Source organism: Anomaloglossus baeobatrachus, chromosome 11, assembly GCF_048569485.1.
Source record: "Anomaloglossus baeobatrachus isolate aAnoBae1 chromosome 11, aAnoBae1.hap1, whole genome shotgun sequence".
NCBI classification, from domain to species: domain Eukaryota; kingdom Metazoa; phylum Chordata; class Amphibia; order Anura; family Aromobatidae; genus Anomaloglossus; species Anomaloglossus baeobatrachus.
In genome coordinates this window covers 11,527,024-11,550,404 of record NC_134363.1, presented here as the reverse complement: position 1 = coordinate 11,550,404, position 23,381 = coordinate 11,527,024, and the positions used below count along the sequence as shown (strand labels likewise).

General features: G+C 46.7%; 1 protein-coding gene and 1 long non-coding RNA gene across 3 annotated transcripts in view; one reads left to right on the top strand and one right to left on the bottom strand.

Moving 5' to 3' along the window:
• LOC142257012 (uncharacterized) overlaps positions 1 to 23,381 on the top strand; it is a 61,219-nt gene that overhangs the window by 5,223 nt on the left and 32,615 nt on the right. The window lies entirely within an intron of this gene.
• LOC142257011 (uncharacterized) overlaps positions 10,245 to 23,381 on the bottom strand; it is a 45,182-nt gene continuing 32,045 nt past the window's right edge. For both annotated transcript variants that reach the window (XM_075329058.1, XM_075329059.1), the window contains 4 exons: positions 16,086 to 16,334; positions 13,478 to 13,558; positions 13,147 to 13,226; positions 10,245 to 12,518 (listed from right to left, as the gene is read on the bottom strand). In XM_075329058.1, coding sequence (XP_075185173.1) covers positions 12,516 to 12,518; positions 13,147 to 13,226; positions 13,478 to 13,558; positions 16,086 to 16,334 — 413 coding nt within the window. In that variant the 3' untranslated portion in view covers positions 10,245 to 12,515. The remainder of the gene's footprint in view (positions 12,519 to 13,146; positions 13,227 to 13,477; positions 13,559 to 16,085; positions 16,335 to 23,381) is intronic.

Genomic DNA, 23,381 nt, shown 5'->3' with positions numbered 1-23,381 from the left:
TAGAGAAGGTGCTATTTTGGTAACAATGGACGTTGAATCCCTCTATACCAATATCGGACACGATTTAGTTATAGGGGCGGTTTCATATTTTCTGTCCACAAACAGGACGGGATCTAAGGAACATGACAAATTTTTGTTGAATCTACTTTCCATGGTCCTTAACCTTAACTATTTCGTTTTTGATAGGGTCTTTTACAAGTGTCGCGGGCGGGGAGGACGCCGTCGCTGCTGCGCTCTCGCTGGCGCTCGGGTCCGGCGCTGCTGCTGCTCGGTGGCTCGAGCGGTGGGCCGGATCCGGTGACTCGAGCGGCGCTCCTCGCCCGTGAGTGAAAGGGGTGGTTTGGTTTGGGGATTTGGTCCGTGACGCCACCCACGGTTTGTGGTGAGGTTGGGGCACCACCGCTGCTGGTGACGGGGATCCCGGGAGCATTGTTAGGGAGCAGCTGAGATGTTTTCCCCCCTCCGTGGGTAGGGGTTGGTGGTCCCGGGGCCCGGTTGGGGGTGATGGGGAAGCAGGGTTGGTTTGGTGCCGGGGCGCGTGGACTGCGCAGCGCGGTGCCGCACGGCACGGTGGTACTCACTCAGCCACAAATGGATGCAAAGTCTCTGGTAAAACAAACGGCTGGATGGACGGGTCCCGCAGCCGGCTGCTGTGGCTTCTCCCGGACGGTTGGTGGTGGCTGCCTTTCCCTGCACCTTGTGTGTGTGTTCGGTCCCGATGGCTTCCCACCGGTAACCCGCTCCCCAGCGTGGATATGGGCCGGAGGAGCCCCTTTTGCCCGCAGGCACTGGCCCTGGGAACTCTAGCTGTGGCGGTAGCTGTATTTCCCTTTTGCTGGTCGGACGGTTGCCTTCAATCGGGTCTTGGCTGTTTGGAAACCCCTGGGGTTCCGGTCACTAACGGATTTGACCTGTTTAACGGCGACTCCAAGCCTGGTCGGGGTCCGCAGGCCCTGCCGGTGTGTGCTGGCTTCACTTCGCTCACCGGCTCGGTACCGGCGGGCCACCGCCCGTCCCCGGTCCTACGGTTCCACGTCGATCTGCCTCTCCTGCAGACGGCCACTACCGTCTGCCAACCTTGCTCTCGGTGCCCGGGCCACGTACCCAGACACGGTCAGTTTTGCTCCTCTACTACCACTTCCTTTTCCCGCCTCCAGGACTGTGAACTCCTCAGTGGGTGGGGCCAACCGCCTGGCTCCACCCCACCTGGTGTGGACATCAGCCCCTGGAGGGAGACAACAAGGATTTGGTGTCTAGCTGATGTGCCTGTCTCGGGGTGGGGGTGTTGTGTTGTAGTCCCTGTGACGACCTGGCTAGTCCAGGGCACCACACAAGCAGGTGTCGGGGACTGCGATGGGGGCACGTTGTGCCCCCTTGTACGCTAGTATCTATCTTGGATGGTGGGAGGAGACTGGTACAGCGAAAACTGACTTGGAAAAGGGCAAAATGATTTCTTCAGTAGCGATGCACTTTCTTAAGGAGCATGGTGGGGGTGCATCTAATATTAAGATTCTTGGAGTGGAAGAAATTAAAACAAGTATTAGAGGTGGCAATGTTACCCTGGATCTGCTTAGGCGTGGATCAGCTTGGATTTTCCAGCTAAATTGTCTTGCCTCTTTGGGTATAAATGAGGATCTTTGATTTACGGGGTTTTATAAGCAGAGATGATAGTGTTTTCTTCTGTTTAACCCATTTGGATTTGGGTCCAGATGGGAGAATATACGTTATCATATATGTTCCCCGTTCCTATATATCCTTTAGCCTGTATAGGACTACCCTGGTCCCAATTGGAGCCTCGATGGTGATGCCTTTTACTATCTGGACCCTATTGGGAATGAGGCCTGGCAGAATTCAATTATAAGAGCAAAGGAGCAAAAAGGGATATATTTATATAAATATAAAATAAATAAATATGAATATAATATCCCTTTTTATATAGGGATTATATATTATCATATATGTTCCACATTATCATACGTTCTCTGTTTCTATATATGTTCCAGCTAGTATGGGGTCATCTTTGTGATATCTGGTGCTTTATTCTATAGTTCGCTTTTTGTAAATCTGATAAAAAAACATTTAATAGCTCCCAAAACTGAACTTGAGCCTTTCCTGTCTCCTTGTATGGCGGACGCCATCTATTTGTACTCCTGCACATGTGCAGTACCCAGAAGCTCCCTCTGCCTCTATCTGATTGGATGCCAGCGTGCATGTGACTTCCAGGACGCTGGAGACATGCATTACGCGGGATTCTGAATGCTGGGAAGTTCTGACACAGCGGATGAGGTAAACTCTTGGGTATTTAAACCCCCACTTCTTAGGTGGGCACATTGTACCCCCTGACGAAGCTGTCCCATGTGACAGCGATACGCGTGGGGAACCTGTAATCCCACCCTGGCTATTTGTTGCTATGGATCCCACTATCTGGTAAATCCAGCTAAGGCTGGTGGTATCTGGGCTTTGTTTTCAGGGATCTCTCTATTATCTGGGCTGCATATATGATGGTTATTTATATGTGCTGCTAATGATCTATGGGGATGTGGTGATTGTTATTTCTCTATGTATCCATGTTTGATGTAAAGTTTATACTCATGCCTATGACCCAGTTATTACTGAGTGACTCCTGTTTGTATACATATTAACATAGCCCTGTTTAAATCTACCTGTATATTGTGACCTCTGTATACAGCTAGGGGGGTGTTTGTCCCTTACAGGGATCAAACAAGGAAATTGGAGGCTTTTTATGCCTTTTTAAGTGATTTTAATGTGTTTGTGTCCACTTTGTTTAGAATAAAGACCAATATTTGTTCTTAAAGGTGTATCCCTCATTTTGCACACCACCTTGCTTTTTTTTTAGGAGCTGTGTGATCATCATCAATAGCTGTGATCTCCTCATTATATCTGTGTGACAGGAGCCGTGTGATCATCATCAGTAGCTGTGATCTCCTCATTATATCTGTGTGACAGGAGCCGTGTGATCATCATCAGTAGCTGTGATCTCCTCATTATATCTGTGTGACAGGAGCTGTGTGATCATCATCAGTAGCTGTGATTTCCTCATTATAACTGTGTGACAGGAGCTGTGTGATCATCATCAGTAGCTGTGATCTCTTCATTATATCTGTGTGACAGGAGCCGTGTGATCATCATCAGTAGCTGTGATCTCCTCATTATATCTGTGTGACAGGAGCTGTGTGATCATCATCAGTATCTGTGATCTCCTCATTATAACTGTGTGACAGGAGCCGTGTGATCATCATCAGTAGCTGTGATCTCCTCATTATATCTGCATGACAGGAGCTGTGTGATCATCATCAGTAGCTGTGATCTCCTCATTATATCTGCATGACAGGAGCTGTGTGATCATCATCAGTATCTGTGATCTCTTCATTATATCTGTGTGACAGGAGCTGTGTGATCATCATCAGTAGCTGTGATCTCTTCATTATATCTGTGTGACAGGAGCCGTGTGATCATCATCAATAGCTATGATCTCCTCATTATGACTGTGAGACAAGAGATGTGCGATCATCATCAGTAGCTGTGTGACAGGAGCCGTGTGATCATCATCAGTAGCTGTGATCTCCTCATTATAACTGTGTGACAGGAGCTGTGTGATCATCATCAGTAGCTGTGATCTCCTCATTATATCTGTGTGACAGGAGCTGTGTGATCATCATCAGTAGCTGTGATCTCCTCATTATAACTGTGTGACAGGAGCCGTGTGATCATCATCAGTAGCTGTGATCTCCTCATTATATCTGTGTGACAGGAGCTGTGTGATCATCATCAGTAGCTGTGATCTCCTCATTATAACTGTGTGACAGGAGCCGTGTGATCATCATCAGTAGCTGTGATCTCCTTATTATAACTGTGTGACAGGAGCTGTGTGATCATCATCAGTAGCTGTAATCTCCTCATTATAACTGTGTGACAGGAGCTGTGTGATCATCATCAGTAGCTGTGATCTCCTCATTATAACTGTGTGACAGGAGCTGTGTGATCATCATCAGTAGCTGTGATCTCCTCATTATAACTGTGTGACAGGAGCTGTGTGATCATCATCAGTAGCTGTAATCTCCTCATTATAACTGTGTGACAGGAGCCGTGTGATCATCATCAGTAGCTGTGATCTCCTCATTATATCTATGTGACAGGAGCTGTGGGATCATCATCAGTAGCTGTGATCTCCTCATTATAACTGTGTGACAGGAGCTGTGTGATCATCATCAGTAGCTGTAATCTCCTCATTATATCTGTGTGACAGGAGCTGTGTGATCATCATCAGTAGCTGTAATCTCCTCATTATAACTGTGTGACAGGAGCTGTGTGATCATCATCAGTAGCTGTGATCTCCTTATTATAACTGTGTGACAGGAGCTGTGTGATTGTGGCGCCCCTGACCTGGTCAGGCACCACTGAGTACTGCACCCATGCTGGGGACAGTACAAAACAGGTAATCCAGAAGGCTGACCGAGGTGTGACTACACAGGCGCATAGTGATCAGGTCTCACACATGTACCTTTGGGAGGACCCCTGGGGATCCCAGGAGGGGGCGAAGCCGGTGCGAAGCCTCCATCTCCACTCAAGGGGTGTGGTAGAGAGCCTGGTTGCTAGGTGACGTAGGCAGGCACAAAGGGGAAAGGGAAAGACAGGGCAGAAGTCTGAAGCAGAGTGTGGAGGAGTGAGGAGCATGGAAGTGGAGCTCAGACAGGAGCAGCAGTGCAGGTCCCACGAGTGAGCCGGTTTAGTGTGCAGCTCAGGGAAAGCAGACGTGAGGAGCAGACCCTGGAGCTGTGGCAGTCTGACAGCGTCCGCGCAGTGACTACCGACGGGGGAGAACGGTCACCTGGGAGTGCTACCCGAAATCCACACACAGCTAAAGAGAGAGCAACGGAGTGGAAAGTAAGGAGACTGTCAGGGAGAACCAGGCCCAAACGGGTAGCAGGTCCCAGTGCAGGGATATATTCACCTTTCCTTTGCCAAACCTGCATGAGGGGGCACTTTACACCCCCAAGACAACACTACAGAGTCCGCAGCCACGTAGCCACAGTTAGGGCCCATAGTTCACAGGAGGCAAGCAGCCGGAGTGTCCTGGTCCAGGCTACAAGCAAACGGGCCAAAAAGAAGGGGAGAGAGGCGCCAGCAACTTCCCTGGGTGACCCCCATAGGGACTAAAAGTCGGGGTTACCCCAAAACGTAAAGGGCTAAGGAAGGCGAGTCGGTAGCCACCCTCATCAGTCAGCCTGAAGGACACCTAGTTCCAGCCTGGTTCATCCCAGCTACGCCCGGGTTACTCACCCTGCCACCTTCCGTGAGTAAAACCCCTGAAAGACATCCTGCTTGTGTTGAGTTATTCTGCGCCTTGTGGTTCTACACACCTACACGGGACCCTGGGGCATGCCTCACTCTCAGGAGGCTACTACAACTGACTGCACCTACCATCAGCCCCAGGCACCCCTAACTTGCAGTGGCGGTCTCCACTGACCGCAATTCTGAGAGTGGCGTCACGACAATCCTAGAAGAAGGTTCCCTACCTGTGACCAGACTGTTCCATCCATGTGGAGTCCCTGAAGGTAATGCACCGACACAACACTTGTGGGGCTTCACATGATCATCATCAGTAGCTGTGATCTCCTCATTATATCTGTGTGACAGGAGCTGTGTGATCATCATCAGTAGCTGTGATCTCATTATATCTGTGACAGGAGCTGTGTGATCATCATCAGTAGCTGTGATCTCCTCATTATATCTGTGTGACAGGAGCTGTGTGATCATCATCAGTAGCTGTGATCTCCTCATTATATCTGTGTGACAGGAGCTGTGTGATCATCATCAGTAGCTGTGATCTCATTATACCTGTGTGACAGGAGCTGTGTGATCATCATCAGTAGCTGTGATCTCCTCATTATATCTGTGTGACAGGAGCCATGTGATCATCATCAGTAGCTGTGATCTCCTCATTATAACTGTATGACAGGAGCTGTGTGATCATCATCAGTAGCTGTGATCTCCTCATTATATCTGTGTGACAGGAGCCGTGTGATCATCATCAGTAGCTGTAATCTCTTTATTATAACTGTGTGACAAGATCTGTGTGATCATCATCAGTATCTGTGATCTCTTCATTATATCTGTGTGACAGGAGCCGTGTGATCATCATCAGTAGCTGTGATCTCTTCATTATATCTGTGTGACAGGAGCTGTGTGATCATCATCAGTAGCTATGATCTCCTCATTATAACTGTGTGACAAGAGATGTGCGATCATCATCAGTAGCTGTGATCTCCTCATTATAACTGTGTGACAGGAGCTGTGTGATCATCATCAGTAGCTGTGATCTCCTCATTATAACTGTGTGACAGGAGCTGTGTGATCATCATCAGTAGCTGTAATCTCCTCATTATATCTGTGTGACAGGAGCCGTGTGATCATCATCAGTAGCTGTGATCTCCTCATTATATCTGTGTGACAGGAGCCGTGTGATCATCATCAGTAGCTGTGATCTTCTCATTATAACTGTGTGACAGGAGCTGTGTGATCATCATCAGCAGCTGTAATCTCCTCATTATATCTGTGTGACAGGAGCCGTGTGATCATCATCAGTAGCTGTGATCTTCTCATTATAACTGTGTGACAGGAGCCGTGTGATCATCATCAGTAGCTGTGATCTCTTCATTATATCTGTGTGACAGGAGCTGTGTGATCATCATCAGTAGCTATGATCTCCTCATTATAACTGTGTGACAAGAGATGTGCGATCATCATCAGTAGCTGTGATCTCCTCATTATAACTGTGTGACAGGAGCTGTGTGATCATCATCAGTAGCTGTGATCTCCTCATTATAACTGTGTGACAGGAGCTGTGTGATCATCATCAGTAGCTGTAATCTCCTCATTATATCTGTGTGACAGGAGCCGTGTGATCATCATCAGTAGCTGTGATCTTCTCATTATAACTGTGTGACAGGAGCTGTGTGATCATCATCAGTAGCTGTGATCTTCTCATTATAACTGTGTGACAGGAGCTGTGTGATCATCATCAGTAGCTGTGATCTCCTTATTATAACTGTGTGACAGGAGCTGTGTGATCATCATCAGTAGCTGTGATCTCCTCATTATACCTGTATGACAGGAGCCGTGTGATCATCATCAATAGCTGTGATCTTCTCATTATAACTGTGTGACAGGAGCTGTGTGATCATCATCAGTAGCTGTGATCTTCTCATTATAACTGTGTGACAGGAGCTGTGTGATCATCATCAGTAGCTGTGATCTCCTCATTATATCTGTGTGACAGGAGCTGTGTGATCATCATCAGTAGCTGTGATCTCCTTATTATAACTGTGTGACAGGAGCCGTGTGATCATCATCAGTAGCTGTGATCTCCTCATTATATCTGTGTGACAGGAGCTGTGTGATCATCATCAGTAGCTGTGATCTCCTTATTATAACTGTGTGACAGGAGCCGTGTGATCATCATCAGTAGCTGTGATCTCCTCATTATACCTGTATGACAGGAGCCGTGTGATCATCATCAATAGCTGTGATCTCCTTATTATAACTGTGTGACAGGAGCTGTGTGATCATCATCAGTAGCTGTGATCTCCTCATTATATCTGTGTGACAGGAGTCGTGTGATCATCATCAGTAGCTGTGATCTCCTCATTATATCTGTGTGACAGGAGCCGTGTGATCATCATCAATAGCTGTGATCTCATTATAACTGTGTGACAGGAGCTGTGTGATCATCATCAGTAGCTGTGATCTCCTCATTATATCTGTGTGACAGGAGCTGTGTGATCATCATCAGTAGCTGTGATCTCCTCATTATATCTGTGTGACAGGAGCTGTGTGATCATCATCAGTAGCTGTGATCTCCTCATTATATCTGTGTGACAGGAGCCGTGTGATCATCATCAGTAGCTGTGATCTCTTCATTATATCTGTGTGACAGGAGCCGTGTGATCATCATCAGTAGCTGTGATCTTCTCATTATAACTGTGTGACAGGAGCCGTGTGATCATCATCAGTAGCTGTGATCTCCTCATTATAACTGTATGACAGGAGCCGTGTGATCATCATCAGTAGCTGTGATCTCCTCATTATAACTGTATGACAGGAGCCGTGTGATCATCATCAGTAGCTGTGATCTCTTCATTATATCTGTGTGACAGGAGCCGTGTGATCATTATCAGTAGCTGTGATCTTCTCATTATATCTGTGTGACAAGAGCTGTGTGATCATCATCAGTAGCTGTGATCTTCTCATTATAACTGTGTGACAGGAGCCGTGTGATCATCATCAGTAGCTGTGATCTCCTCATTATATCTGTGTGACAGGAGCGGTGTGATCATCATCAGTAGCTGTGATCTCCTCATTATAACTGTGACAGGAGCTGTGTGATCATCATCAGTAGCTGTGATCTCCTCATTATAACTGTATGACAGGAGCTGTGTGATCATCATCAGTAGCTGTGATCTTCTCATTATATCTGTGTGACAGGAGCTGTGTGATCATCATCAGTAGCAGTGATCTCCTCATTATAACTGTGTGACAGGAGCTGCGTGATCATCATCAGTAGCTGTGATCTTCTCATTATATCTGTGTGACAGGAGCTGTGTGATCATCATCAGTAGCTGTGATAACCTCATTATACCTGTATGACAGGAGCCGTGTGATCATCATCAATATCTGTGATCTCCTCATTATAACTGTGAGACAAGAGATGTGCGATCATCATCAATAGCTGTGATCTCTTCTTTATAACTGTGACAGGAGCCATGTGATCATCATCAGTAGCTGTGATCTCCTCATTATATCTGCATGACAGGAGCTGTGTGATCATCATTAGTAGATGTGATCTCCTCATTATATCTGTGTGATAGGAGCTGTGTGATCATCATCAGTAGCAGTGATCTCCTTATTATAACTGTATGACAGGAGCTGTGTGATCATCATCAGTAGCTGTTATCTTTTCATTATATCTGTGACAGGAGCTGTGTGTTGTACGGCTTACTCACACGAACAGACACATCTTGAGTGCCGAAGATTTTCCTTCCACTACTAAGAATATTAATGTAGCGCCCCTGAATAGATCAGGGTGCTACAGGCAACTGCATCCGGTCACCCAGGGTGCAGGACCTACCCCCCATGGCTCCAGGTTCCCAACAACGGTGTCACATCTACACTACAAATCCCAACCACACCTCACACCATGACCTGTACAGACACCCCAGTGGGTTGGTCAAGTTGGAGCACGGCCGCACACCTAGGGGTCAGGCAGACTGGTGGGAGGGGAGACAAGGGAGTAAAGAGTAGAGAGTTAGCCCTCAGAGAGTGATGAGCGGGGGAGTTGGAGCTCCCGGGGAGGCGACAGGTTAGGTTGCAGATGTTGGTCCGGGACCACAGGAGTGGGGGACCGGTATCAGGAACACTGGATAGGGGTGTGACGGACACAGTCTAGGAGGACTGTCGGCACCAGAAAGCCCAATTACCTTGCCAGTACTGAGCACGGCGGGGTACAGGACCCTAGATCAGGGAAGAGCTTCAGGCGCCTTGGTAATTAGCCTGTGGAGGATAGTCTCTGAATGAACTTTCCCCAAGAGCTCAGAGATTAGAGGAGGCATCAGCACAACGCGGGGGATAGGGTTCTCCAAAACACACCCCCACTAAAATCCCAAGTGCCAGCCACAAAGAGCACAGCTGCCATGCACACGAGTAGCGGGGCCCCGAAAGTTTCAAGCCGAGGGGCCACAACAGCCAATCAATTTGTGGCTGGAGGCAGGGCTCCGGACTCACCAAGTGACACCGGTGGGAGCAGGACCTGGACGGGCTCCCCCCGCAGAGACTGCGGTGCCTAGAGACTTTGGTTTACCATCTGTGTGAGTGTCTGCCTAATCCAGCACCAAGACCACCGCAGTGAGTAACCTGACCCTTGCACCCTGCTTCCCAAGGCCGTGCTGCCGCACACCATCTGCCCCGGTACTCCCTCTGGCAGTGGCGGTACTCCCCTTACTGCAACCCCCAGGTGGTGTCACAAACATATATCCCCTATAAATACTCCCTTTACATTTGAGTGGCCGCAAGCCCCCGGGTCCGGAGACCCTCGAGCCACAGCAACCCCAGATCCAAGCCCTTCGACTGCTGCAGGGGCGGCACACTAACTCTCGGCCCGCTCATCATTCCTGTTATATAAACAACAAAAAACACAGTAAATTTTTCCAGATAAAAAACAAATTTAATTGAGATTCTTATATATTGAATGAATCGGACATTTACATTGGAAAATATAATGATATATAATAAACCAGGCTTGCTGTCAGTGAATGGCAGCAGTGCCGTGTAGAATAACAAGCTAAAACCCCACTATGACCCAATGATGCTGTTACATTGTATCAGTGTAAACAATGATAATATAGTGAAAAAGCAGAAAAACATCATTTCCCTTTTCTTTTTTCTCTTGTGGTATTCCCTGAAATTTATTTTTTTGCACCAAATTCTTAATAATGGCGCATGTGGTTTGAGTTTTGTGCAAAATAAAAATGCTCTTTACACTTGCATGCTACTTTCTAGTGCAAAAAGATGCATTTTTCTCTAAGGCAATGTGCACACGGTGCGTTTTGTGATGCTTTTTTTGCTATTTTTTTACAAATCTGCACCAAAATCTGCATATCTATCCTGAAGCTAGCAAAGTCTATGAGATTTCTGAAGTGTTGTGCCCACTTTGTTTTTTTTCTTCCTTACAGGAAAAATGTGCAGTGTCAATTGTTGGTGTGTTTTTTTCCTGAGTTTTTTAGACCTTCCAGCCATTGATATCAAAAATAGCAACAAAAAGAGGAGATAAAACTCCCCCAAAAATCTGATTTACTTACAGCAGAAAACCAGCCATTGACTTCATTAAAAAAAAATGCATGCATTAAAAACACATGCTCTTTTTGGTACTTTTTTTTTGCCAGAAGGTGCAGATTTCATCCAGAAAATTTCTGCACCAAATCTGCAACGTGCACAAATGTTGCAAAATTGAAACAAAAAAAAAAGCTAGGTGTATATAAAATCACTAAACTATATTTTTTCTGAAAAAAATGAAATATTTTTTAAAAAGTCGCAATTTATGAATCAGTTGCAAACATCTAGGAAACTCGATCTATGGCCACAATGGTGAACATAAAAAAAAGTGGAACATATTGCACATAAAATAGACTGTAAAAAGGGGCATTAAAAAAGAATAAGGCGTAAATTAAAAACTGGTAAAAAAACAAAAAAGAGAAAAGGATAAATGCAATAAGTTTAAAAAGTTGCCGGACTTTTCATTGTATGAGGATAAAGATTACAGGCAGCAATGAACATGTAACTGGTTTGTTTACAAAATATTGCTACATTTGTAAACAATGTAGAATGTTTCACTTCTGGAAATGTTCGGATCTTTTCACTGTTTTTTAATGGAAGGATCCCGGTAAAATATTATGATTAAAGGTGGTTTTATAGCTGGGATCACAGTGCTATGTGGGGGTGCAGGGCAGAAATTGCTGATATTCCCTACAGCGCCACCACAGGTGGAATCAGGTATTACACCATTCCCTTTAGTAACAGGTAATGTAGAAATGTGTCGGTTCTTTTGATAATGCCAATGACAATGCTGACTGTGTGGTAATGCATGTGATGATTATATTAAAATACACATAATATATCAAGTCTTCCCATAGTTATAGAACTTCGCGTGGTTTTCCACAAACCACACACACACAAAAAGGAAGCAAAAAATTGATTCATGCAAATACATTCTTGTTAATAAAAGCTGAAGTTACACCATGTGCCAGTGATGTCTGCACCACCTCCATAGACATGCATCCTATGTGGCCCTTTCTCCTGCCGTCAGCTCCCTAGTGGGGTCCCATCCACTTTGCCATTGTGTTGGGCGACTCTTCACTGTTCATCCTTCACCATGAACCAAGGGTCAAACACGTGCTAGGGTGGCCAAATCTAAGAGGCAGCCTACTAGTATCTTTGCCTTAAGGACCTGCCTTTGCTACATATGCCACTTTCAATGTTGAAGTCCATAATGACAGCGAGCAGCCATTGTTCTGCTTTCCAGATGTTATTCTTTTGGCACCTTTTATCCTTTGCATTAAAAAAAAGTCTTTATATGATAAATATATCTTGTCTTGTTCGGAAAAAAACCTAAAGCAAGTCTGTGCATTAAAGAGAGGTAGTTTCTTCTGCAGCAGAGAGAACTTCCCATTACCAGACACCTATATATATATATATATCCAAGCGACAGTCACCCAAACCAGAAGATGCCGATGTCCGCGACATGTTCCAGTTCTATGTGGTTTGGATGGATTTATCTTTAAGAAAATAGGAGCTTTACAGCACAACCACAAAAGCTAATAACATAAAGGTTTACAGTTAAAAAAATGAAACAATTGAGTAAAGTAAATTATAGACTCGTCCAATGTCCAGAATGTGCGTCCAGCGGAGGTCCATCTAAATGTGCTGGGAATCACCGGCGGAGGTCACTGCAAGACAAAACATAGGATGTCACATTTTTCCCAGAAATTCCTCTGAGCCTATGTATTTAAGGCATACTCTCATTAGGGGAGGTGCCTGCGCAACACATTCAATTAGTCAGTATACCAGTCTGCTAGCTAGTTGTCAGGTCCTTGTTGACTCTGTATCCGTCTCCTGCCTTCCCATACCTGTCCATACCCATCTGTTCAGCCTGCCTTAGTCATCACACCTGTTTATACCTGAGTACGTCACCTCTCCTGGGGGTCAGCTGCCTGGGAGTGGTACCGGGCATCCGCCTCACAGTGAGCGCTTAGTCAAGCCCCTCCCACTAAAGGATAAGCAGTGAATCCACTAATCCCGCTCACTGCCTCTTCACCGGCCATGAGCGCTACAGTGAGCTTCACACATCCGGCATTCACGGTCCGAGTACCGGCCACAATGTATTGACTAGCGAGTATGACGTTGCCGGGTTTGGGTCTGTAGACACGCTGTACATGTCGCAGTCTGAAGCCAGTATGGACAACACAATATTATAGCCCTCATACATATGTTGAAATAAAGTTAATATGGGCAGACGCTTTAAATTACGGAATCCGACGTAGTACCCACTTCTGGTAGAAAAGATGTAATACTTACCATAAACACAAAAATGATTGCAAGCCAGAAGATTGGAATTCCTAGTATAAGGAAAGACTGCAATGATCGTCCTTTGTTACCTGTAAATAAAGATTAATATTAAGGTTTCGTCCGACTTTTGTTTACACCCCTTTACTTCTAGCCCTAGGAGCTTTCTCTGAGAATAAAGCTTTCAGTTTTGCCCAGCGTCTGTCATGAGAGGAAGAGTCATAATTGATTCAATTAATTGTTATTCTTTCTCGTTGTGCACACACGACAATATAATTTGAAACAGCAGTCAGATCCTGAGCGACCGGTTGAGTCACATCCTGAACACCACTTGTGTCCTCACCTTCAGTTACTTCTGTGGATGTGCCGCCATCAGACCGGTAACTTTGTATCTGGCTCTCATCCGCCATCATTTTGTGGCACACTGCAACAAAAAAACAATTCATCTCAGAGTAGAAGTTAAGATTTGAGACTTCTTGGCCGCAGGGGCGATACTAGTTCCTAGTTTTCGAGACTTTGAGGAAACATTGATATATCGGTTGGAAGTCAAAAAACTAACTATTCAGACAAAAACAGTTGGGCAATTGGAGAATTCTTGGAGTCAAAGTTAAAGTCACTTATTTAGGATTAAAGTTTTATGACGGATGAAACATATTTTGCAGAGTTTTCTTTTTGCAAGATTCCCTACGACTCGCTGGTAGTGTTGAGTGGACCCGAGCCTGAAAAATCCGGATCTGCGCGGTTTGAGCAGCAGATCCGAGTCCGGGCCGGCCCTGGGATTCCGGGTGCACGATCCGGATTCGGGATTTTTTTTTTTCCTCCCCTCTCCCTTTCTCCCTTTCTCCCTTTCTCCCTTTTCCTCTCTTTTCTCTCCTCTCTCCTTTCTCCTCTCTCCTCTCTCCTCTCTCGTCCCTTGTCCGGATTCCAGATCGGATCTCGGACTTCTGAGTCAACCCGACAATGATCCGCCGGACCCGGATTATAAGCGATCCACTCAACTCTACTTGCTGGTTCTTCAGAAGACAAATAGGTTTTTAGTGAGGCAATTCCTCTAGTTCCAAATAATTCAAGGACTTGGAGAGAGAAATATCTGGTCTTTCATACAGTGCCTTGAAAAAGTATTCATACCCCATTTTTTCATATTACATCCACAAACGTTAATGCATTTTATTGGGATTTTATGTGATACGAAAATACTGTATCTGTGCATTGACCCACTACACCTGACGCGCGTTTCGGCATTGGAATGTTTCACCAAAGGGTGGTTAAGGTATCAGAAACAAATGAGAATAAAACAGTTTGCCTCAATGTATCCAGTACTGCTGTATAAAATCAATTTGTTCCATCTTATAAAATCAGCAAGGGATCAAATAATTATTTCCTTTACTGCAGTGAGTATTTGTGAAGTGTAAAAGAAATGAAATTATGCATGTTTTTTTATTTATCTAAAAATATAAATCTGAAAACAACAAGTAACTTTGAAATTTCCCCTTTTATTAAAAAGAATTTTTGACATTTTTTTAATTCTATTGTGTATAGTTTGTTGCCTAGGTTACCGGACACTTCTGCAATCTCCCAGAGGTGGTCGGTTTATATGGGTTACAATGACTTTTTGCAGGTCAATTGTAGGGAAGAAGAATGTGATGTGTGAATGATACAGATCTTTCTCATTCTATGTAAATTGTAGCACTCATCCGGAGACGAGCTTTACATCTTTTGTAGCTGCGTCTTCTTGCCCTGGCCTATCCAGGAAACTCATTTTATACTCTTGGATACATTATAAAATTTTTGATCCAATTGGGAAGAATTTGAGCAATCCTGGCGCTTTTTGAACTATTTTAAGGACACTTTATGGCTTCCAATAAAGTCCTTATGGACTAATGTGGCTTTTAGTGCAGAAAGACTTGGCATGAATGGACACAAATGGACACCTCCTTCTGAGGTCCTTTGTGCACATATAAAACCTTTTTTAAGCCTTCTTGAGGAGCCCATAAAGAGTGTGATGTCTGTAACTAGGTGGCGCTAGCTACACTTGTGTGCCGTCAATGGAGAGGTAGTCAGACAAGCCGAGGTCAGAAGCCAGGCGGTAACGACAGGACACTGGGAGCAGACAGAGACTAGGTCAAGATACAAACCGAGGTCAGAAGCCAGGTGGTAACGACAGGACACTGGGAGCAGACAGACATGAGGTCAAATGCAACCGAGGTCAGAAGCCAGGTGGTAACGACAGGACGCTGGGAGCAGACAGAGACGAGGTCAAATACAACCGAGGTCAGAAGCCAGGTGGTAACGACAGGACACTGAGAGCAGACAGAGATGAGGTCAAGATACAAGTCGAGAGTCAGGATTACAGGAGAGTACTGGCAGGATACAGGGAGCAGGTGGAGACGTGGTCACGAGGAAGTCCGAGGTGAGAAGCCAGGCAGTAACAACAGGACACTGGGAGCAGACAGAGACGAGGTCAAGATACAAGCTGAGGGTCAGGATTAGAGGAGAGTATGTACAGGATACAGAGACCAGGCAGAGACGTGGTCAGGATGAAGTCTGAGGTCAGAAGCCAGGCAGTAAAAACAAGACAATGGGAGCAGACAGAGACAAGATCAAGATACTAGCCGAGAGTTAGTATTTTATGAGAGTATGTACAGGATACAGGGAGCAGGCGGGGACACGGTCAGGAGGAAGTCTGAGGTCAGAAGTCAGGAGGTAACGACAACAAGATGGAGACAGGCAGGGAAGAGTCAACAACAGTCCAGAGTCGAGAGCCAAGATCAAATCATTAAACTCTATGGCAGCCGAGAGCACTACTGTAACCAGGAAATACAACTGGCAATGTTCCGGGTGAGTGAAGGATTAGCTCCGCTCTCCATCCCCTTCTGCCCCTCACTAAAGCTTTGTGTCCCATCCACTCCTGAAGACCTGGTCTACTGAGTCTCATGATGTCCTCCTCATACCTGCAGAATTCATATCCACACGGCTACTCTTGCCTCGTCCTTTCCCGTGTTCAACCCAAAAAGGTTTGAAATCTTCATTCCCAATTTTTCTGCAGGAAATTTCCAGCAATGTCAGGTCCTTAAAACAAGCGTTGCTAATCTTCATCACTTCAACAGTCTCCGGACAAAATCTGGCGTTATTGAAAATGTGTCGACTTTTCGAGAAAACAATTGGGAAATTGGTGACGGGGACGGTGGTGGTACAGATCTCTATGAGAGAAAAAGGAGAAAAGCAGAAGTTATACATAGTCACGTATGGGGCGATTGTTCAGGTAGAGCACTCCCATAGGTTTCTACGGGGTGGACTGACCACAGAATTGGGGTCTATGATCTTATTGTGCCAATCAAAATGGCAAATAGTGGCCAAAAAGTAAAAAATAATGACCAGATCCAGCCCCGGAGGAGTCCCCTAATAACTCATGTCCCCAAAGATGGTAACCATATAGATTTCAATAGTCAAGACAAATCCTTTATCCTATGGTCTCCTTGACCTTTGCAGACTGAGATGATCTATTATTCTCTATTAGTAGCAATTCCAAACTCAAAAGAAGCCAAAACATAGGCAAGGAGCAAAGCCAAAAATCCCTGCCCCGGGGTCAAGTGTTTAGTGCCAAGATCAAGCTCAAGACACTGTGTGTGTGACACTGATCTAATAAGAGGTTTGTAATGTAAATATTTAGTGAAATGCGTGGGACGGATTGTACAACATCCCGGAGAACAAGTAAAGAGGTGAGTGCTGCAGAATGGAGCCAATGGCTCAATTAAAGGGAATCAGTCAGCAGGTTTTTGCTTCCTTATCTGACAGCAACATAATGTAGGCAAAGAGATCCAGAATTCAATGATATATCACTTAGATTATTGGCTGCAGCTGTTCTGATATAACTAGAGCTGTTAGATTAAGCAATGCAGCAGAGCTGAGAAAGCTGTCACTATGGACACCACTGAGGTGCCAATCACAGCAGGGGGCGTATCAGATAACAAGGCACCAGCCAGCAAGACCTAGCAATGATAATCACCAAGTGATAAAGTCTTTATTTTAATTAAACAACAAAGAATCTGATAAGAGATGCACAGTTGATTTTTTTTAACCCCTACAGCATGCTGTCCTCAGATAATATAGCAAAAACCTGCTGACAGATTTCCTGCAATAATAATAATTTCATTTCTATAGCATATTCCACAGCATTTTACAATTAAATGGGGACAAATAAAGACAAAACAAAGTCACATATAGTTCATCAGCTACAGGAGGAGTGAGGGGAACAGGCTACAAAAATGCACAAGTGTAGCAGAAATCTTAGATAGATAGATACATTATAGATAGATGATAATACAGTAGATAGATAGATAGAAGGATGGATAGATAGAGGGATAGATAGAGGGATAGATAGATAGATAGAGGGATAGATAGATAGAGGGATAGATAGATAGAGGGATAGATAGATAGATAGATAGATAGATAGATGGAGGGATAGATAGATAGATAGAGGGATAGATAGATAGATAGATAGATAGAGGGATAGATAGATAGATAGATAGATAGATAGATGGAGGGATAGATAGATAGATAGATAGAGGGATAGATAGATAGAGGGATAGATTGATAGAGGGATAGATAGATAGATAGATAGATAGAGGGATAGATAGATAGATAGACAGAGGGATAGATAGAGGGATAGATAGATAGATAGATAGATAGAGGGATAGATAGATAGATAGATAGATAGATAGATAGATAGATAGATAGATAGATGGAGGGATAGATAGATGGAGGGATAGATAGATAGATAGAGGGATAGATAGATAGATAGAGGGATAGATAGATAGATAGATAGATAGATAGATGGAGGGATAGATAGATAGATAGATAGATAGAGGGATAGATAGATAGAGGGATAGATTGATAGAGGGATAGATAGATAGATAGATAGATAGATAGATAGAGGGATAGATAGATAGATAGACAGAGGGATAGATAGAGGGATAGATAGATAGATAGAGGGATAGATAGATAGATAGATGGAGGGATAGATAGATAGAGGGATAGATAGATGGATAGATAAATAGATAGATAGATGGAGGGATAGATAGATAGATAGAGGGATAGATAGATAGATAGAGGGATAGATAGAGGGATAGATAGATAGATAGATAGATAGAGGGATAGATGGATAGATGGATAGATAGATAGAGGGATAGATAGCTAGATGGATGGATAGATAGATAGAGGGATAGATAGAGAGATAGATGGATGGATAGATAGATAGATAGATAGATAGAGGGATAGATAGATAGATAGAGGGATAGATATAGATAGAGGGATAGATAGATAGATAGATAGATGGAGGGATAGATAGATAGATAGATAGATAGAGGGATAGATAGATAGAGGGATAGATTGATAGAGGGATAGATAGATAGATAGATAGATAGAGGGATAGATAGATAGATAGACAGAGGGATAGATGGAGGGATAGATAGATAGATAGAGGGATAGATAGATAGATAGATAGATAGATAGATGGAGGGATAGATAGATAGATAGAGGGATAGATAGATAGAGGGATAGATGGAGGGATAGATAGATAGATAGAGGGATAGATAGATAGATAGATAGATAGAGGGATAGATAGATAGATAGAGGGATAGATAGATAGATAGATAGAGGGATAGATAGATAGATGGATAGATAGATAGAGGGATAGATAGATAGATAGAGGGATAGATAGATAGATAGAGGGATAGATAGAGGGATAGATAGAGAGATAGATAGATAGATAGATAGAGGGATAGATAGAGGGATAGATATAGATAGAGGGATAGATAGAGGGATAGATAGAGGGATAGATAGATAGAGGGATAGATAGATAGATAGAGGGATAGATATAGATAGAGGGATAGATAGATAGATAGAGGGATAGATATAGATAGAGGGATAGATAGATAGATAGATAGATGGATAGATAGATAGAGGGATAGTGTCACGCTCCCCGGGTCCTCACCCCCGTTCCCCGGCTCACCTGCCACGCTCTCCGCTCCCCAGTCACCGGATTCCGTCCGTCCCAGGGCTCCGGGCCCCCGATCCCGGCGCCCGACAGCTTCCCTGGACCTGGCCGGCTCCCCTGCGTCCTCCTCGCAGCCTCCTTCCCTGGCTTCTGGCACCCGGGCGGCGCGCATGCGCATTAGGGCGCGCGCGCGGTCACTGACCCTTTCTTAAAGGGCCAGCGTCCATTAACAGGAAATGAGGTTGCACAGGTACAGGGTATATAAGGGGTCATTGTCCAAGGGGGCGGGGCCTGATCTTCGTGTTCCCTGAGCTAGGAGTCAGGTCTCCTGGTGTTACTGTGCTCGTACTCACCTATCTCTCTTTGTAGAGCCGTGCCTGCTTCGCCATCCAGTCTGCCGTGTCCTGATCCCCGCACGCTGTCCGTCTGCCATCTGACAGTCCGTACCATCCCGGATCCCTGCGGTGACCCGTCATCTTGCTCCAGAGGTTCCGGACCCCGCCTGATATCACCTCGGCCTCCGAACCTGAGCTACGTCACCAAGACCACCTTCTGTGACTCCGTGGTCCCTGGGACTCCTCCGCTGCCTTCACTTGCACGGACTGTTCTACTGCCCATCAGTGCTTCAGCTGCCGGACTCCCTACCACCATCTCAGAGAGTTCGGTCCAGTGGATCCACCTCCTGGGTCTGCCCGACCGCCCGGCCGTGACAGTAAGATCAGGCCATGGATCCCGCTGCAGCACTATTGGCCCTGCAAGAGGAACTCCAACGCCAGCGTGAAGTCCAGACCCGCATGCTGCAATTTATGACCTCCGTGGACACCCGCCTGTACACGTTACAAGCATCCATGACGCCTGCGGCACCCAGGTCCTCCAATGGACAATCCACGGCTCCCGCACCAGTGGCAGCCTCGTCGGGTGCTTCCCAACTCCGGTTGGCTTCACCACCTCGTTATTCTGGAGATCCCAAGACCTGCAGGGGCTTCATCAACCAATGTTCCCTTCATTTCACGCAGCTGCCACATCTATTCGCCTCCGACCAAGCCAAGGTCGCCTTTATAATGTCCCACCTAGAGGGCGAGGCACTGGCGTGGATGAACCCCTTGTGGGAGAAGGAGGACCCTGTGACCAAGAACCTTCGAGAGTTCCTGCAGGCCTTTCGCAGTACCTTTGACGAGCCGGGACGCGCCTCTGCGTCTGCTTCATCACTTCTCCGCCTACGTCAAGGAACACTGACGGTGGGCCAATACGCCATCCGTTTCCGCACTTTGGCTTCTGAACTCGGGTGGAATAATGAGGCCCTGACAGCCGCCTTCTGGGAGGGACTCTCGAGTCGCATCAAAGATGAGTTGGCGGGTCGTGACTTGCCCTCCACCCTAGATGCCCTGATTGCCCTGGCTACTCGAGTGGACATTCGTTTTCAGGAGCGCTCTAAAGAGCTGTCTCGTGAGAGACGACCGGTACGGCATTCCTCACCTCCCCAGAAGCCCTCCGCACCTCAGTCATCAACAGCTGGGATTCCCGTCCACGAGCCCATGCAGATTGACCGAGTACGACAGTCTGAACAGCGTCGAGCAGAGCGGCTCGCCAAGGGCCTCTGCTTTTACTGCGGAGAGGGCACACACCTGCTACGCGCCTGTCCAGAGAGGCCGGGAAACTCCAAAGCCTAGGGTTGGTAGGAGAGGCCACCCTAGGTGCTGGGACTCTCTCAGACCCGGTTATGTGGACTGTGCAAGTGTCAACGGGAGAGACACGGTTCACGGCTGAGGCATACCTCGATTCCGGGGCAGCAGGCAATTTCATTCAGCAGGCCACGGTGGACAAGTACCAGCTGCCTGTTACTCCACTTGACAAACCCCTCGTGATAGCCTCTGTGGATGGGAGACCCCTCTCTGATACCATCTCCTGGGTCACCAGACCGGTCGAACTACGTATCGGTGCCCTGCACACCGAGAACATCTCTCTCTACGTCCTTCCACACATGTCCCATCAAATCCTGCTGGGACTTCCCTGGTTGCGGACACACGAACCCTCAGTCAGCTGGGGTACTGGCGAAATCACCCGATGGGGTCCTTCTTGTCATGAGAAGTGTCTGAAGTCCATACCACACATCCGACGACCTCCGGTTCCAGAGAACCTACCGGAACTGCCCTCGGCCTATTGGTCCTTCGCAGACGTTTTCGACAAGAAGGAGTCTGAGGTACTTCCGCCACACCGTCCCTACGATTGTGCCATCGATCTGCTCCCAGGAACAACACCACCTCGAGGACGGATATATCCGTTGTCCCCAGCCGAAACCAGGGCCATGTCTACCTACATCACAGAGAGCCTGGCTAAGGGATTCATCCGGAGATCCTCCTCTCCTGCGGGAGCGGGCTTCTTCTTCGTTAAGAAGAAAGAGGGTGACCTACGCCCCTGCATCGACTACCGGGGTCTGAATCAGATCACCGTAAAGAACAAGTACCCTCTGCCGCTCATCCCCGAATTGTTCGACCGGCTCAGAGGAGCTCGTGTGTTCACCAAACTGGATCTTCGGGGTGCTTACAACCTAGTTCGTATCCGCTCTGGGGACGAATGGAAGACCGCGTTTAATACTCGCGATGGGCACTATGAATACTGCGTGATGCCCTTCGGCCTATGTAATGCACCAGCAGTCTTCCAAGAATTGGTGAACGACATCTTCCGGGACCTCCTCTACGTCTGTGTAGTAGTGTATCTGGATGACATCCTTATCTACTCTCCGGACCTCCAGACCCACAGAGAGAACGTCCAGCTGGTCCTACAACGACTGAGAGAGAATCGTCTATACGCCAAATATGAGAAGTGTGTCTTTGAGCAGTCTTCTCTCCCTTTCCTGGGATACATCATCTCGGGTACTGGACTGCAAATGGATCCTAAGAAGGTGTCCTCCATACTCAACTGGCCTCCCCCTTCTGGACTAAAGGCAATCCAACGGTTCCTGGGATTTGCCAACTACTACCGCCAGTTCATCCCTCACTTCTCTGCCCTGACTGCTCCTCTCTCCGCTTTGACCAAAAAGGAGGCTAATCCAAAGGACTGGTCACCTGCGGCCGACGCCGCGTTTTGCTCACTGAAGCGAGCATTTGCCTCCGCTCCTGTACTCCACCGTCCGGAGTTAAACCGCCAGTTCACCTTGGAGGTGGATGCCTCCTCCTCGGGAGCCGGAGCAGTGCTCATGCAAAAGTCCTCCTCCGGGAAGATGGTTACATGCGGTTTCTTCTCCAAGAGCTTCTCTGCACCTGAACGTAATTACACCATCGGTGACCGAGAACTATTGGCGGTCAAACTGGCTCTGGAGGAATGGCGCTACCTCCTGGAAGGAGCAGTGTACCCCGTGATTATCTACACGGACCACAAGAACCTGGAATACCTACGGTCCGCTCAGCGACTGAACCCACGGCAAGCCAGGTGGTCCTTATTCTTTGCCAGGTTCGACTTCCAGCTCCATTTCCGACCCGCAGACAAGAATGTACGTGCGGATGCCTTGTCTAGGTCTTTCATGCCCATGGAGCAGGAGGAAGAGACTACCCAGCCTATCATCCCTCCTAGCAAGATTATTCCGGTGGCCCCTGTCACCCTGGCCCAGATACCGCCCGGAAAGACCTATGTCTCTGAGACTGACAGGCAAAAGGTGTTACACTGGGGTCATGCCTCGAAAACAGCCGGTCATGCAGGCCAGAAGAGAACATGGGGTGCGATTGTACGTCATTATTGGTGGCCATCCCTTCGCACGGACGTCGCTGCCTTTGTCTCTGCCTGCTCCTCTTGTGCCAGGAACAAGACGCCCAAACACCTGCCCTATGGCCGTCTTCTGCCTCTGCCGATACCCACAATTCCGTGGCAACACATAGCGATGGATTTTATTACGGACTTGCCATTATCCTCTGGACACACAGTCATATGGGTCGTGGTGGACCGGTTCTCCAAAATGGCTCACTTCGTCCCTATGGCTGGACTGCCCTCTGCTCAGGAACTCGCGGAAGCCTATATACATCACATCTTCCGCTTGCATGGTTTCCCATCCCACATCGTGTCCGACCGAGGAACTCAGTTTACCTCCCGCTTCTGGAGGGCGCTCTGCAAACATCTGGGTGTGACTCTGGACTTTTCTTCTGCTTACCATCCTCAGTCTAATGGCCAAGTGGAGAGGGTCAATCAAATCTTGACCTCCTTCTTACGTCACTACGTCAACGCCCATCACGACGACTGGTCCACGCTTCTACCTTGGGCT